Genomic DNA, 14,883 nt, shown 5'->3' on the forward strand with positions numbered 1-14,883 from the left:
AAACAACCTTGCAAACATGTAAGCTCCTGTGTCATTACAACAATTACACTGTTCTGCCACACATTATTTACCAGGGATGTGGAAGCTTGTCATAACCAGTCAGTCCAGAGAGACTGGAATGAAGATTGAAAAGGACACACAGAGAGACACACAGGCACAAAGGAATTCAGATTTCTCCAGGCACAGGAGGGGAACTTGGTGGCTTTGCAGCTATCAACGAAGCCATGAAGGGGTTTGGAAAGTTTTGGTACACAAATCCTCCAAGAGCCTCTGAAAAGGCCTTGAGGCAGGGATGCAATTGCACAAATTCTCATTAAGGCTTGCAAGAATGCAGCCTGTCATTACCCTGAGCACACAGCACCACCAAACCATCCCAATCCCTGCAGTGCTCCTCCTGAAACACAGTCCAGGAAATTATTTCCCACTGTGCTTCGTCACACGAGCTTGGAGTGATCTCACCTTAACGAGCTGCCTGCAAAGGAAGGCTGCTGTCCAAAGGGAAATCAGCCTGAAAGCTTCGGGGCTTGCTGGGCTCGCAGGGTGGCAGCAGAAAACTGCCCTCAGCAACCACACCTAAGCTCAGGTTCGGCGCTAAAACGCAGATCTGGCCAGTGGCATGCACAAGGAATAAAGATTCTTCCTGCTTTAAGATGTAATTACACTAATGAGTGCTACCAAGACGAATGTCCAAGTGCCTCCAGGAAGGCTTTAGACAGCTTTTGCCAAAGCCAGTGGGAACTGATGGAGCAGAATGTGGCTAATTATCAGTGTTTTCCTTTACAAATATGCAGCTTAAATCTGAGCATGGCCAAGAGGCTGACCCCAGCCCTCATTTCATTCTGACTGATCACAAAAAAAACCCCAACAAAATCAAGTGAGCTGCTATAAGACATGATGATGAGGTCCCTTCCAACCCCTTCTGGTCCCTTCCAACCCCTAACATTCTGTGAGTCTATGAATCAGCCTTGAGAGACATTAAAATCAGTCCTCAGGATGGGGAACATTTCTGGGCCCCCCCCATCCCTCCCCATTCTCTTCTCCTGATCTAAGCTTCCAGAACTTTGATTCAGGAAGTCAAAGAAATTATTACCCTGAAAACAAAACCACCAAAAACCCCACCAAAATAAACCAAACAGAAGCAGCCCAAGCTGGCAGTTTCAGATCACTTGGCTCTGTCCCCCAGGCTGCAGTGCTTTGCCTTTTGGTAGCCATCACTCCTGGGTGCTCAGCGTGGAGGGGAGGTACTGCTCACTAGGGAAGACACCCAGAAAAGGCACAGTGGAAGCATTTTGTGTGGCTCCAAAGTCAGCGTGGAGGGGAGGTACTGCTCACTACGAAAGACACCCAGAAAAGGCACAGTGGAAGCATTTTGTGTGGCTCCAAAGAAAGAAGGCTTTCCACCAAGAAGGAGAATTCATGGAGCTGCCATGTCAGAGCTGGAAATGCAGACACAAAGAAAGGGAAACTCTTCTTATTACCTTGGGTGTGAGATGCTCACAGAACATCTCAGGCTTCTGCTTTCCTAGGGAATAACATTTTTTGTATGGCTCTGTGTTTGCACCTGTAAAACAACAAGAACCCCCAGGCACTAGAAAGATACTATCCAGGCAAGCTGGATGTTTAAGGATCCTATGGATCACTCTCCCTTTAGATTCAGAGCCCATGTCAGAGATGTAGTGGAAACAACCTTGGTGACGTTTTGAAGCAGCAGCAATGTAAGAGGCACAAAGAGGGCACACAACCTGCCCATGACATCAAGCCATTTAAATTACTGAGGACTAAAAAGTGTGAGGAGCTTCAGAGGGCCCCAAACAAGGCAAAATGGATGAGAATGGATGAGCTGGGAAATGCAGCTTGGGAACTGCACAGTGAGCAAGCAGCCTTTGGTCAGCCACCATGCTGAGTGTTACAACAGCCATGGCAAGGGCAGGAGACCTCAGCATAGACAGCTCAGCTGGGATGACAGCACCTTGAATGCCTGCAGATCCCACTAATGACATGTTGGACTTCAAATGGGCAGAAGGGGATTGCTCCAAGGAGCATTCATCATGAAGCAGAACGCTCAGAGCGCTGCCAGGTCTTGCACAGCATGGGCTACGAGGTGGTGCCTCACTTGCTGGGGTGAAGCTCAGGCACGTTCTTCTGAGGCAACTGGTGGTGTGCAGTGCCAGAGAGCAGATCAGACTGGGTGAAGCTCGCTCCTGACCCAGTCCAGCAGGCTGTGCATGCTGATGCTTTCTTGTTGCATTTGGACAGGATTAATTAAGTCTTACCAAACCCTTACACCGAGTTCCCTCTGTTGATCTCCTTCCTGGACCTTGTGCACCTGAGGTTACACCTGAGTCCATGACCTAATTTAGGATCACAGATTCTCCCCGGCTGAAATGCTACTTGAGCTCTGCGGGCAGCAGCCTCTTTTGGGTGTTAAAACTTTCCCAATGGGCCTTTTTTCAGCCTCCTTCAGCGTGATTAAAGATACAAAGGGACAGTCAGCAGCTCTCTGCTCACTTCACGACGTGCATCCGCGCTGCAGTTGCCGGTTCGGCCAAGAGATGGTACTGCATGCTCGCTCACACAGCCCCTGCAGGGCAGTGGTGATGGGATAAATACCTGCTGGCAGCTAAACCACTCTTTTGACTTAGACCTTCACACAGGTGCAGATGGCAAAGGTGCATTTGAAACCAGTGATGGTGCAAAGGAAGTCAGAGCTCTGAGCGCAATCACTTGGCTAACACTCTGCATAGAATCACAGAGTGGTCCAGGCTGGAAGGGACCTCCAAAGGTCTGACCTCCCCACAGTCAGCAGGGATATCCCCAGCTAGATCAGGTTGCCCAGGGCCTTATCAAGCCTCACCTCCAGGGATGGGGCCTCAACCACCTCCCTGGGCAACCTGTTCCAGTGTTCCACCACCCTCATAGTAAAGAACTTGCTCCTAATACCCAATCCAAATCTGCTCTTCTCTAGTTTGAAGCCACTGCCCCTTGTCCTGTCCCTGACAGCCTTTGCAAGCAATCTCCTCCATCCTTCCTGTAGCCCCCTTCAGGTACTGGAAGGCTGCTATTAGGTCTCCCCAGAGCTTCCTCTTCTCCAGGCTGAACACCCCCAGCTCCCTCAGCCTCTCCTCATAGCAGAGCTGCTCCAACCCCTTGCTCATTCTCTCATGGCCTCCTCTGGACCTGCTCCATCAGGTCCATGTCCTTCCTGTATTGAGGGCTCCAGACCTGTACACAGTACTCCAGGTGAGGTCTCACCAGAGCAGAGTAAAGTGGCAGAATCACCTCTCTGGATCTGCTGACAACACATCTTTCAAGGCAACCCAGGCTGCCACTGGCTTTCTGGGCTGCAAGCTCACACTGCCTGCTCATGTCCAGCTTCTCCTCCATAAGCACCCCCAAGTCCTTTTCCACAGGGCTGCTTTCTATGTACTGAAAAAGCAGAGACCAGCCATTCTATCCTGTGTTTAGCTCTCTGTATGAAAGAACAAGTTCAAACCACATACTAAACCCACACCTCACTGACACAGAACACACAGAGATCATTGTCTGAAAGAACCACCCCCCAACCCCCCCCCAGTGTGTTTGTCTTTCACTGTTTCCCCATTTCTGCAAACCCAGTGACCTCCATGCCACCCAGTAACAGTCAAAGCAATCAAACCTTGTGTAAGGCAGCAATTGATATCAGGTAGTGATAGGACTAGGGGGAATGGAGTGAAGGCGGAGGTGGGGAGATTCAGGCTGGAGGTGAGGAGGAAGTTCTTCCCCATGAGAGTGGTGAAGCCCTGGAATGGGTTGTCCAGGGAGGTGGTTGAGGACCCATCCCTGGAGGTGTTTAAGACCAGGCTGGATGAGGCTCTGGGCAGTCTGATGTAGTGTGGGGTGTCCCTGCCCATGGCAGGGGGGTTGGAACTAGATGATCCTTGTGGTCCCTTCCAACCCTGACTGACTCTATGATTCTAATGTGCCCTTGCCACAGAGAAGGGCACCAACACCCTGGGGTGCATCAGGTAAAGTATTGCCAGCAGCTGGAGAGAACTGATCATTCCCTTCCTTCAGCACTGGTGAGGCCACAGCTGGAGCTCTGTGCCCAGCTCTGGGCTCCTGACCTGAGTACAAGACAGACAGGGCCACACTGGAAGGAGTCCGGCATGGGGTCCCCAGTGCACATGTCTCTGAAGAAGAGCCCAGCTGTCTGTAAAGGCTTCACCTCCTGCTGTGGCATTGAAGCTCACCTGCAGGTAGGAAAAGCCTCCCCTTTCAGAGGGTGTCTTTGCTGTGGCCTCAGAGATAACAAAAACAAGTCCTCAACTTCTGCACAGCAGGCCAGCAAGATAAGCTGAAGGAGAAGTGCCAACCTCACGTCCCACCCTGCAGGAAGAAACTGAGCAAACAACTTTGTGAGTGGAGGACTTCTGAAGCAAGCTGAAGGAAGGAGTCATTGCCCAACAGAGCAGGAAGGAGCTGAAGACTTTCTTGGTACAGGGAACTAGACATGGGGCAAGGTAAGCAGCAATCACTTTGGTTAATCCCACGTGGTTTTTCAGCAGCTGTCTCTGCGCTGGGGAGCTTGCAGAAGTGACCAAAAGGAGCTCTGAAGGCTAAGGGAGGACTGCACAAAAAGGGACAGCAAACAAAGCCTGGTGGCAATGTGTAAGAGGAGACTGAGTGCAGTGAGAAGCACCTAAGGCAGATGGGTGAGAGTCTGGATGCAAAGGCAACAGAGTTATCCTCAATATAGGGACTGGGGGTGGCAGGAGGCAAGCCAGGCTGCAGGCTGAAGCAGAGCAGTGACTGCTTTAGCCACCTGAGCAAGGGCAGGGTCCATGTTCCAAGCAGCCTTGGAGAGAGTGACAATAAGATCCATGAAAAAGTCAGATGGAGAAGAGGGGCCCAGGCTGCATGTGACTCACCAGGGTACAAGACAGCCAGAAGAGATGTCTTCATCACAGAAGAGAAAACACATGAGGTCAGAGCTGGCTCTGGAAAGCTTCAACTGGCACAGGGCTATGAACTGGGACAGCTGCTGAGGGATCTGAAAGGCAGGCCAGAAACACTCACTGAAAACAGTGCAAGACACAATTCATATGGGAAAGAAAGAAACAAAGCACAAGATCCAGAGAGACTGCCACAGCAACCCCAGGAAACAGCAGTGGGGGATGGCAGCCAGGCAGAGGACAAGGTGAGAGCAGACCAATGACAAGTGCAAAGAGCAGGAGCTGTGGCTTTCCCCTGGGAGCAGTGGCTCTGGGTAGCAGAGGAATGCTCTGTGCATTGATTTTAGTTTGGTTTTAGCTGGAACAAAGGGAGGAGTCTGGGTCCAGAAGGGGAGGTAGATGACAGCATGTGTCACACAAGCAGCAGCAGCTGCAACCCACAGGTTCAAGGATGAGTTGGGAGCTGAAGAGGGAAGTGAGGCCAGGGTGATGCCAAGGCTGAGCAAACACCAGCAGGTCTCAGCAGGTCTGGGAAGGTTGAGAATACCACAAAAAGCAGAAGAAAAGTGCAAGTATATGACCACCCTACAGCCACTGAGCACCAAACTGGGGGCTTCAAGGTTGGACAGGGTTTGTTTTTCCTCTGCCAGACAGAAGCATTGGTGGTGTGGGTGATGCATGCATAGGAGCTGGGAGGAGGAGGAGCACTTCTGTCTCCTGCAGCTCTGGGGGTGAGGTTGCCAACTAATATGGTATAAAGAAGGAAGAACTGGTGTTTGACTTGCTGTGATCCACCAGTTCCAGGACTACACAGCCACTGTGCATTTGATCCAGCACTGGGAGCTGGGCATTGCTGCAGGTCATTGCTGAGGGTCAAGAGAAAAGGTACAGAGTAGTCATGAGGACTTGGGTGACAGGTTGGACTTGATGATCTTTGAGGTCTTTTCCAACCTTGTTGATTCTATGATTCTATGACTCTGCTCACTTGAACCCAGGGATAGGACAAGGGGCAATGGATGGAAAGTACAGCACAGGAGTTTCCACCTCAACATGAGGAGGAACCTCTTGACTGTGAGGATCACAGAGCACTGGAACAGGATGTCCAAAGAGGTTGTGGAGTCTCCTTCTCAAGACCCATCTGGATGCATTGCTGTGCAACTTGTGCTGGATTCTACAGTCCTGCTCTGGCAGGGGGGTTGGACTTGATGACCTTTGGAGGTCCCTTCCAACCCCTAACATCCTGTGAGCCTCTGATCAGACCCACATGGGGTAGTAACTGCTGGAAGAGCTTGCACCACATTGCAAGTGGGGTGCAACAGCTTGTCCCCTGTGCACAGTTTCAGCCACAGGGAGAGATGCTGCTTTGAGTGTCACTGATGCCACTGAGCACACAGGGCAGGACTCCAGTTGTAGCCACAGTGCATGCTCTGTACTGGCCACCACTCCTGGATCACCTGAACACTGATTTCTGTTCCGTGCCCTTTCCTGGGCAGGAAGGAGCTTTTGCATAATCACTTGCTTCACTTAATGGTGCTGTGGTACAAGCAAAGGCAGCTCAATAGCCACTTGACACAAGAAAAACCAAGCTCAGAGTGAGAGACAGGAAGTCTCAAAGGCAGGGGGATCACTGTCCAAGTGGAGAAACACAAAATCACCTGTCCAGGAAGGGATGGGACAGAGTAGAATAGAACAGAACAGAATAGAACAGAACAGAATAGACCAGACCAGACCAGGTTGGAAAAGACCTTTGAGATCAAGTCCAACCTATCACCCAACATCATCTAATCAACTAAACCATAGCACCAAGTGCCTCATCCAGGCTCTTCCTAAACACCTCCAGCAATGGTGACTCCACCACCTCCCTGGGCAGCACATTCCAATGGCCAATCTCTCTTGCTGGGAAGAACTTCTTCCTAGCATCCAGCCTAAACCTCCCCTGGTGCAGCTTGAGATGTGATGTGACCCAAGGCCAGACTGCAGGCAGCTCACAGCCCCAAACTCACTCTGTGTCTTCTCACACTGCAGGCCTAAGCATCAAAAAATGTGATTTGAAGATCACAACGAACAACAGTAACCACCACACAGAAGAAATCAGCACTGATAGCCTCCTGCTGAGGCGGGGGCAGCCATTCACCATCACTCTGCACTTCTCATCTCCAGTACACAGCTACCTGCAGCAGCTGAAGAAGACTTTCCTCACAGTACAGACAGGTAACATCAGAGTTCTGGTCCTCCACACACCTAAAGAGCAGAGGTGCCCATGATTTGTGAGGGCAGTGAATTGTTTATCTCCTGCTGGTGGGACCCAGGGTTGAAACAGATCTCCTTCCAGGAGAGACACTGCAGCACAATGACCAGGGCAGGGTGACTACTCTATGATTTGAAAGTGCTCCCAAGATTTCTTCTCTCTCCTGGATTTGGGGTTAGGAATGTTCAGACTCAGCCAGCCTGTCACAGAGGTGTTTTCTGTTAGTGTTTTCTGGTGAGAGCCCTGAGAAGGGCAGCAGCATTCAGCTCCTGCCTGTTTTACCACAACCACAGCAGGTCAGCACCACTCTGCCTGTGCCTGGGCTCTACAAATCCACAAAATCCACAAGCCAGTTTCAAACACAGAGCCTTGAGAGCAGTGGTTGGAGGTTTTGGAGGGTCCCCAGGCATTCAGCTGCTCAAAGATTAAGCCTCTCTCAAGAAAGCAGAGCTCTGGCTCCAGGTACAGACAAGGTCTCTGCAGTCTGCATGAGGTGAACAGGCAAGGCTGCACCACACACAACCAGATCTCTTTGGCTGCAGGATCAAATCCTTCCAAAGCAGATGGAACCCAGGCTGAATTTCCCATCTCCAGCCTGGGAGACCCAAAGCAGTGGAGTGCAGCACTGGAGGAACAGGACCCATGGTTCTGGACCATCTCTGTGAACACACCGGCCAGTGCTCCCATCGGCCACTACACTCTGACTCTGCATGCCACCAAGACCGACTGTCACCTGGGCAACTTCACCCTTCTCTTTAACCCCTGGTGCCAAGGTAAGTGGTCAGAAACAGAAGGGCAGGCTGGGATCAGTCCCTTCACAAAGCCAGCTCTGGAGCTCTGCCACTCTGCATCCATGGAGGCTGAAGCTGAGCTGTACTCCCCACCACTCCTGCTCTGCTCCTTACAGTACTTAGGGCTGATAAAAGCACAAAGCTGCCTGCCTCAGCACTCCTGGGGTACTCAACTGCCAGGGCCCTGGCCTCCTGCTGAGGGAGAAAATGTTTGATAAAGACTTAATAACAAGTCGAGATTACAACTGGTCTGATGAAGGCCACTGCACCTCTCTTAGGAACTGAGAAGTCAACAGCCAGGAGAGTAAAAGAGGCAGACAGGGCAACAGCCTGGCTCTGGAGGAACTTTTGCAACAAGGAAACAGGGATGCCAATGAAATTCTTCCTTCCTGCTCCATTCAGAATCTGGGGTATTTTTCCAGGGCCTGCCAAAGTCCCTGGAGAGCAGTGGAGTCTGCTGGTGTAAGAGAGCCCAGGAGTGCTTTCTGCCTGATGCTTTTCCCCTCTGCTCTAGATGATGAGGTGTTCTTGGCCAACGAAGCACAGCGGCAGGAGTATGTGTTGAACCAAGAGGGTCTCATCTACTGGGGGACTGAAAATGCAGTCCTGGCACAGCCCTGGGACTTCAGTCAGGTAAGCAGGAGGTCCAATGTCTGTGCTCTCCTACAGCCCCCAGCAGAGTGTGTGTCCCTATCCATTTCCATGCTGCTGCTCTCTGCACTCCCTGTCGTGTCCCAGGAGAGTGCAGTAGCACAGGGACTGTCCCATGGCCCAGTGCAGGCAATTTTAGCTACCTGCTCAGGCTATCCTCTGTGAAGAAATGCACTGATCTGTGCTGGGGCTCTCTGTGTCTTCCTTTCACCAACAGATACAAAAGCATTTAACAGAACTTAGTGATACTGCCTGTATTTCACAGGTAAAGTGAGGACAAGTACAGCTCCCAAGCTGCTCAAGGTCACCTGGCACAGCCAGTGATCAGCATGGGACTTCACTCCACTTCAGTGATACCAAATTACTTAGTGCCAGTCTAGAGAGGGCTTCAGAACAGTATGAACTTCCCTCAGGCAGGGGATGCAGCACCATGCTAGTGCTTTGCCACCTTGACTCAACAAAGCTGCAGATCTCTTTAGTGCGCTGTGCCAAAGGGCTGCCTGCAGCTCTCCTCCACAGCTTGTCAGCACAGGGGAAGAAATGATCTGCACGGTTACCAACCCTTGCAGAGCCTCCAGAAGACAAACCCTCAGGCTGTGCTCTTGTTTCAGCTGGAGGAGGACGTTGTTGACATCTGCTTCATGCTGCTGGCCGTGGGGGAACATCGCCAACGGGTCAAGGGCTGCGCCCAGCGCCAGAGCCCTGTTGCCATCTGCCGCACAGTGGCTGCCATGGTAAGGAGGGCAGGCAGCAGCCCTGACCCTGCAAGAGAGGGCTCAAGTGCAGAGCAAGGGCCTGCATCTCCTCATCCCCACTTTGTGCCAACCCATTGAACAAAGAGAAAGCCTGTTCCAAACACCTCCTGCCCAGCTCCAGCCTTTCCTGGTACGCCTGCAGCAGACAAGGGCTGCAGCAGCCTCTGAGCAGTGGCAGTAGACTTACTGAACAAACCTCAGAGGAGGCTGTGGCACCTCTTCTGCTCAGCCACAACCTTCATGCCCTGCACTACAAATCCTTCTGGTTTCATCTGCCTTAGGAGCAGCTTCATCAAACAGGGTGAGGTGTACCTACCAAAAAGGTGTACCAATTCCTTAACCCACCTTTCTCTCTTCCTTCCCTGCAGCTGAGCTGTGATGAGTTGAGAGGAATCCTGACAGAATGTGGGACTGGGCCAGCCTCTGATGGGACACCCCCTTCCAAGTGGCTGGGAAGCAGAGCCATCCTCCAGCAGTGGTTTGCATCTCAGTGCAAGCCTGTCCGCTACGGGCAGTGCTGGGTGTTTGCTGCAGTCCTGTGCTCAGGTACAGTGCAGCTTCAAAGCTTCTGTGCTGGGCAAAGCTCTGCTTGGCCTGCAGACCCTCTGGCATGTGCCTGCATTCCTGGACTGGCACAGATCCCAGTAATACAACCTTTAGACTTTAGGTGAGAGGCAGATCCTCACCTCCCCATCAACATTCAGCATCCCTAACACTGAGATAAAAGCGCATCAGGGCACACCTCGAGCCTTTGTTCCTGAGGGGCACTTCTACACCTCTAGGCAGAGACACCCTTAGGGGAAGAAGCACAACTGATGCACAGCTCTTTCTTCTGCACAGTTCTGAGGTGCCTGGGAATTCCCACCAGGGTGGTCACAGGCTTTACCTGGGCTCACAACACCAACAGCAGCTTGAGCGTGGATGAGTACTATGACGAAGATGGGACAATGCTCACAGGAGACAAGAGTGCCCGAGTCTGGTAAGAAAACGTGGCAGCATCCACTAAGAGGTTTGGACAAGACCTCTAGGAAGTGGTAGAAGAGCAGAAGGAAGAGGTAACAGCTGCAGGAAGTGGATAGGAGACAGCTCAGGTGAGACCCTGCAGCAACCCAAACTGAGGAGTGCCCACCAGAGCCCACAAAGGCATAGAGAGAGCACAGTGCAGCTGGAGAAGATCCCCCAGAGTCAAACCATATAGTCTCTGCTCTCCTCAACACTCACAGAGGAGCAATTTCAAAGGAGTTTTAACTGCCTGTGGCTGGGCTAGAGCTTTCCTGTACCTCAGTGGCACAAGCAGGTGATGTTGTCTCTGGCAGGACCTTCCACGTTTGGAACGAGTGCTGGATGGCTCGAGCAGACTTGGCACCAGAGTACAATGGGTGGCAGGCTCTGGATGCCACCTGCCAGGTAAAAGACAAAGGTAAGAAATCAAAGGCTGACTTGGAGGTAGGTGGGAGAGCAGAGTGGAGAGAAAAATAAAGCAGTTCAATACTCCTCCTTCCCCCAGCTTCTGGGGACTCAGCTTGTTGACTTTTAAAGCACTAAATCATCACTCAGCTGGTTGGTTTGTGCAGCTTGTGTAGCTCTAAGAGCTTCATCAGAGAACTGTTCCCTGATGTTCTCCTAAACTAGGTACTTCCCCACTCCCAGGTTAGATCTGAACTAGGCATGGGTCTGGCTGCTAAAGCATCTGAATCTGAACTGGACCACATTATCTCTTCAGGTCCTTCCTTCTGCGGGCCAGCCCCTGTTAAAGCCATCAAGGAAGGGGACACAGAAGTGGATTACGATGTCTGCAACTTCTTTGCTGCCATCAATGCCAAGTGCCAGGTGTGGATACACAAAGCAGATGACACCCTCAAGCCAGCTCTCGGGGGCACAAAGTACATGGGCAACAACATCAGCACCAAGGGCGTGGGCAGCGAGCGCTGCGAGGATGTCACACACCACTACAAGTACCCTGAAGGTAGGGGCAGGCGAGGGGCTGTGCCAGTGTGCAAGGGAGGACTAAAGGACTAGAGAGCAGACCCATGCCAGAGCACTACAATCATCCACTTCCCAACACTCCCCCCTCCTGAATGGCACAAGAAGCTTACTCTTGCTGTCTGTAGACTGAAAGCATTGCTCATGTCCCAGGTGTCAGCCTGCTTGCTTACACTGATCAGCTCTCTAGGAGGCCATGCCTTCCTTCACCAGCCATTTGCTGGCTGGAAAACCTAATTGCCCAGTTTCTGCCACCTGTGCACCCTCTACATTCACCTCCCACTGTAATATATACAGATATAGTCCATAGAATCATGGAATTGCTTTGGTGTTTCATCCAGTCCAACCATTCCCTATCTCTACCAAGTCTGGTGCTAAACCATGTCCCTCAGCACCCAGTCTCTGTGGCTTTCATAGAATCATAGAACGTCTTAAGTTGGAAGGGACCTCAGAGGTTATCTACTCCAACCTCCCCACCATGGGCAGGGACACCTCTCAACTAATCAAACCTCTCAACTAAGCTCAGATTCTCAAGGCCTCATCCAGCCTGGCCTTGAATACCCCACAGGGAAGAGGCATCCACAGCCTCCCTGGGCAGCCTGTTCCAGTCTCACCACCCTTGTACTGAAGAACAACTTCCTAAGATGCAGTCTAAACCTACTGTTTGAAACACCTCCCTCAGAATCTAGCTCACAATAGGTGCTCCCAGACCCTGTCTAAATCCCTTCCCCCAAAAGCAGCTCTCCCTTCAGAACCTGTCACTGAGTGTTCCTGATCCAGCCCCACCGCCTCACCCCTGTGGCACGCTGTCTCCCTGGCTGCAGCCCACCAGCAGGACACAGACTTGTGTCCTAGCTAGAGCTGCCCTTAAAGAGCTGCCTGCCTGTTCTACTGACAGATGTTAGCACCAAGGTGCTTTGAAAACCACAGGAGATCTTTCCAAGCAGCATCTGTCAGGTACATCCCATGCTCTCTATGCTCTTAGAAGCACTTCTCCACAGAGCTGCCAGGATAATCCAACACCATCCTTCTGCATTTGCTACTTCCCACTGGTGAACAGGAAAGAAGACTAAAACTTGTGCTCTGTTCCCTGTGGCAGGTTCTCTTCAGGAGAAAGAAGTACTTGATAAAGCCTATAGAAAGATAAAGCAACTGGAGACAAGCAGCAGCAGCAAAGCAGAATTCAGCTCCACTCCCACTGCCCTTGAAGATCCAGTTAACCTTTTCATCCAACTCCAGTCAAAGAGTTCCCTGCTCCTGGGACAAGATATTCCCCTTTCCATTGAAGTGTCTAACTACAGTGGGGAAGAAAAGGCTACTCACCTGGTAGTTAGGGCCCAATCTCTACATTACAGTGGTGTGCCCATTGCCCAGCTTTGGAAGGAGGAGTTCTATTTTATCCTCAAAAGCAATGAAGGTAAGCAGACCTCTGGGTGCACAGCTGGGAAAGTCCACTTGGTCCTCTTGCTTCAGGAAAAATGCATTGGGGCAGGTTTCCCACAGGCTGGCTGAAGAGTTGACTGTAGGTGACTGAAATAAAACACTCCAGCAACAGCATCTTAGAGGTCCAGCTGGGATCACAGAAGCTCTGAATGCTTTTAGTACAATGCTGGGCACTGGTCACTCTTAACCATGCACTCATCACCTGATTTCACCACTCTCTATTCCAGTCAGCAACCTGCAGGTCTTTGTGCCTTACTCACTGTACAGAGGAGAGCTGGGGGAGAGCCAGCTGCTGAGGCTGACTGCCATGCTGAGAGATGAGGACTCCTCCATGTACCTTGCCCAGGAAGAGATCAGCGTTTCTGAGTCCCCTCTCACCATCGAGGTTAGCTCAGTCCCTCCCTTTGTTTTTGCACTAGTGACAAAGCAGCTCTCACTGTCACAAAGCAGCAAAACCTTTCTGCTGGGCTGGGTGGCCCTCCTCAGGCTGCCTTTCAAAGCACTGAGGCAGCAGTGTGCTGAAGGTTAAGTTGGGCCACACTTGTCTGCAGTACCCTGATGTCTGCCTTGTCTGTGTGTGAGTCTAAAGAGACCTCAGTGACTCCTAACTCACTCAGAAATCAGAAAGGAAACTACAGCACAAGACTGTAGCTGAGAAGAAGTCTTGACAGCTGGACTTTGCCTCTTCTGGCAACTGCCAGCTCAGGCTGAGACCTCCAGCACCGAAAAGCAACTGATCTCTGTTTAACCATAGAAGAATCTCTTTCCTTCTCTCCCCTTCATTTCTTTCTTTCAACAGTTCCCAGAAGACATGGCACAGTATCAGCCAAGCACAGCAAAGATCAGCCTGCTGAACCCCCTCCCTGAACCCCTGGAGAAGTGTGTGGTAGCAGTCACAGGGAGAGGGCTCATTTACAGACAGAGGAAGTACAGGTGAGTGCAAAGTGACTGATCCAATATGGTAAAAGGGGAAGAAGAAATACAAGAGAAGCCAGAGAAAGCCTTGAGCAGGGAAGGCTGCCCTCAAAAAGAAGGGGGCCACAATGTGGCAGTAAGAGACCTGCTACAGCATGAAAGCCCCAGGCACCCTCTCCTGCATTTACAGACCACCACACTGCAAAGGGAAAAGGCCAGGTACTTTACACTCATGTGCAACACACAAGTTGAGGCCAGCATGGAACCTGTGACAGCTTCAAATCCAAAGGCCTAGAAAGCAGAAGGAAAGCCTCCTGCCAGCAAAGAGGGTAACATCAGAGGTGCCACAAGGCTGAGACAGAAACAGACACAAGACAGGAGCTGTAGGTCACCTACACTAGCTATGGGATGTAGGAGATATTTGCTGATGAGAAATCAGCTGCTCTCCAGCAAGCCACCCTGGCAGGACAGCAAAAGTATGGTTTGTGACATTGTTCCACACATTGCCCAGCACCAGCAACAATGACAGACCCTAGGTAAAATGTCAGCAGTGTCTTCTTCTCTCACCAAAAACCAGGCAAACCTGCCTTAGCCAAGAGTCATCCCCAGAGGCTTGCTCTTCTTCCCATGAAAACCCCCCACATGTATCTCAGCATTAGGGCAAAGTAACCTCAGATGCTCTTTGGGCAGTGCAACCCTCCTGCTGTATCTCCCTCCCACTTTTGTTTTGGCACCTAGTAAATGTACCTCATGGGCTCTGGGAACTAGAAATACAGAGGTGTGCTCCTGTGTAACCCCTTCTCACCTTGCAGGCTGGGCTCTGTGCAACCTAACAGCACTCAACAGCTGCAAATCCCCTTCACTCCAACCCAAGCAGGGCCCAGAAGACTCACTGCACATCTTACCTGCCTTCAGCTCCAGGATATGAAGAGCTACAAAACTATCAACATTGCAGCTGCCTGATGCCCAGCTTGGAACAGGTCCTCCTGTCCTGTTTAAAGAGGGGTGGTGATGATCTGTGCCCTGACCTTGGGCAAGCACAAGTGTTCAGTTTAATTAAAGATGTGTTTTAGAACCTGTCTGACTCTTGGTTCTTTATACAAACTCAACTCTCCCCCCTCTGCCACTGTGCTCACTCTTGTTTCAGAAGCTGAACCTTACTGTGA

At 51.3% G+C, this 14,883-nt stretch overlaps 1 protein-coding gene across 1 annotated transcript; it reads left to right on the forward strand.

Moving 5' to 3' along the window:
• Positions 1–4,324: 4,324 nt before the first annotated feature.
• Positions 4,325–14,801, forward strand: LOC137446989 (protein 4.2-like). Its single transcript, XM_068150135.1, has 13 exons — positions 4,325–4,499; positions 6,957–7,142; positions 7,722–7,952; positions 8,485–8,603; positions 9,233–9,355; positions 9,745–9,922; positions 10,217–10,355; positions 10,693–10,796; positions 11,100–11,342; positions 12,459–12,776; positions 13,030–13,187; positions 13,602–13,735; positions 14,530–14,801. The coding sequence occupies exons 1-13, from the start codon at positions 4,490–4,492 to the stop codon at positions 14,678–14,680; spliced, it is 2,094 nt and encodes a 697-aa protein (XP_068006236.1). The 5' UTR covers positions 4,325–4,489; the 3' UTR covers positions 14,681–14,801.
• Positions 14,802–14,883: the final 82 nt, after the last annotated feature.

Source organism: Melanerpes formicivorus, unplaced genomic scaffold (genome assembly GCF_026170545.1).
Source record: "Melanerpes formicivorus ecotype bairdi unplaced genomic scaffold, bMelFor1.0.p_v2 SCAF_19, whole genome shotgun sequence".
Taxonomy (NCBI): domain Eukaryota; kingdom Metazoa; phylum Chordata; class Aves; order Piciformes; family Picidae; genus Melanerpes; species Melanerpes formicivorus.

Coding starts and splice junctions, on each gene's coding strand:
- LOC137446989 (XM_068150135.1), top strand. Junction 10,797..11,099: donor CTGCCAGGTAAAAGACAAAG/GTAAGAAATCAA, acceptor TTATCTCTTCAG/GTCCTTCCTTCTGCGGGCCA. Junction 11,343..12,458: donor CCACTACAAGTACCCTGAAG/GTAGGGGCAGGC, acceptor TCCCTGTGGCAG/GTTCTCTTCAGGAGAAAGAA.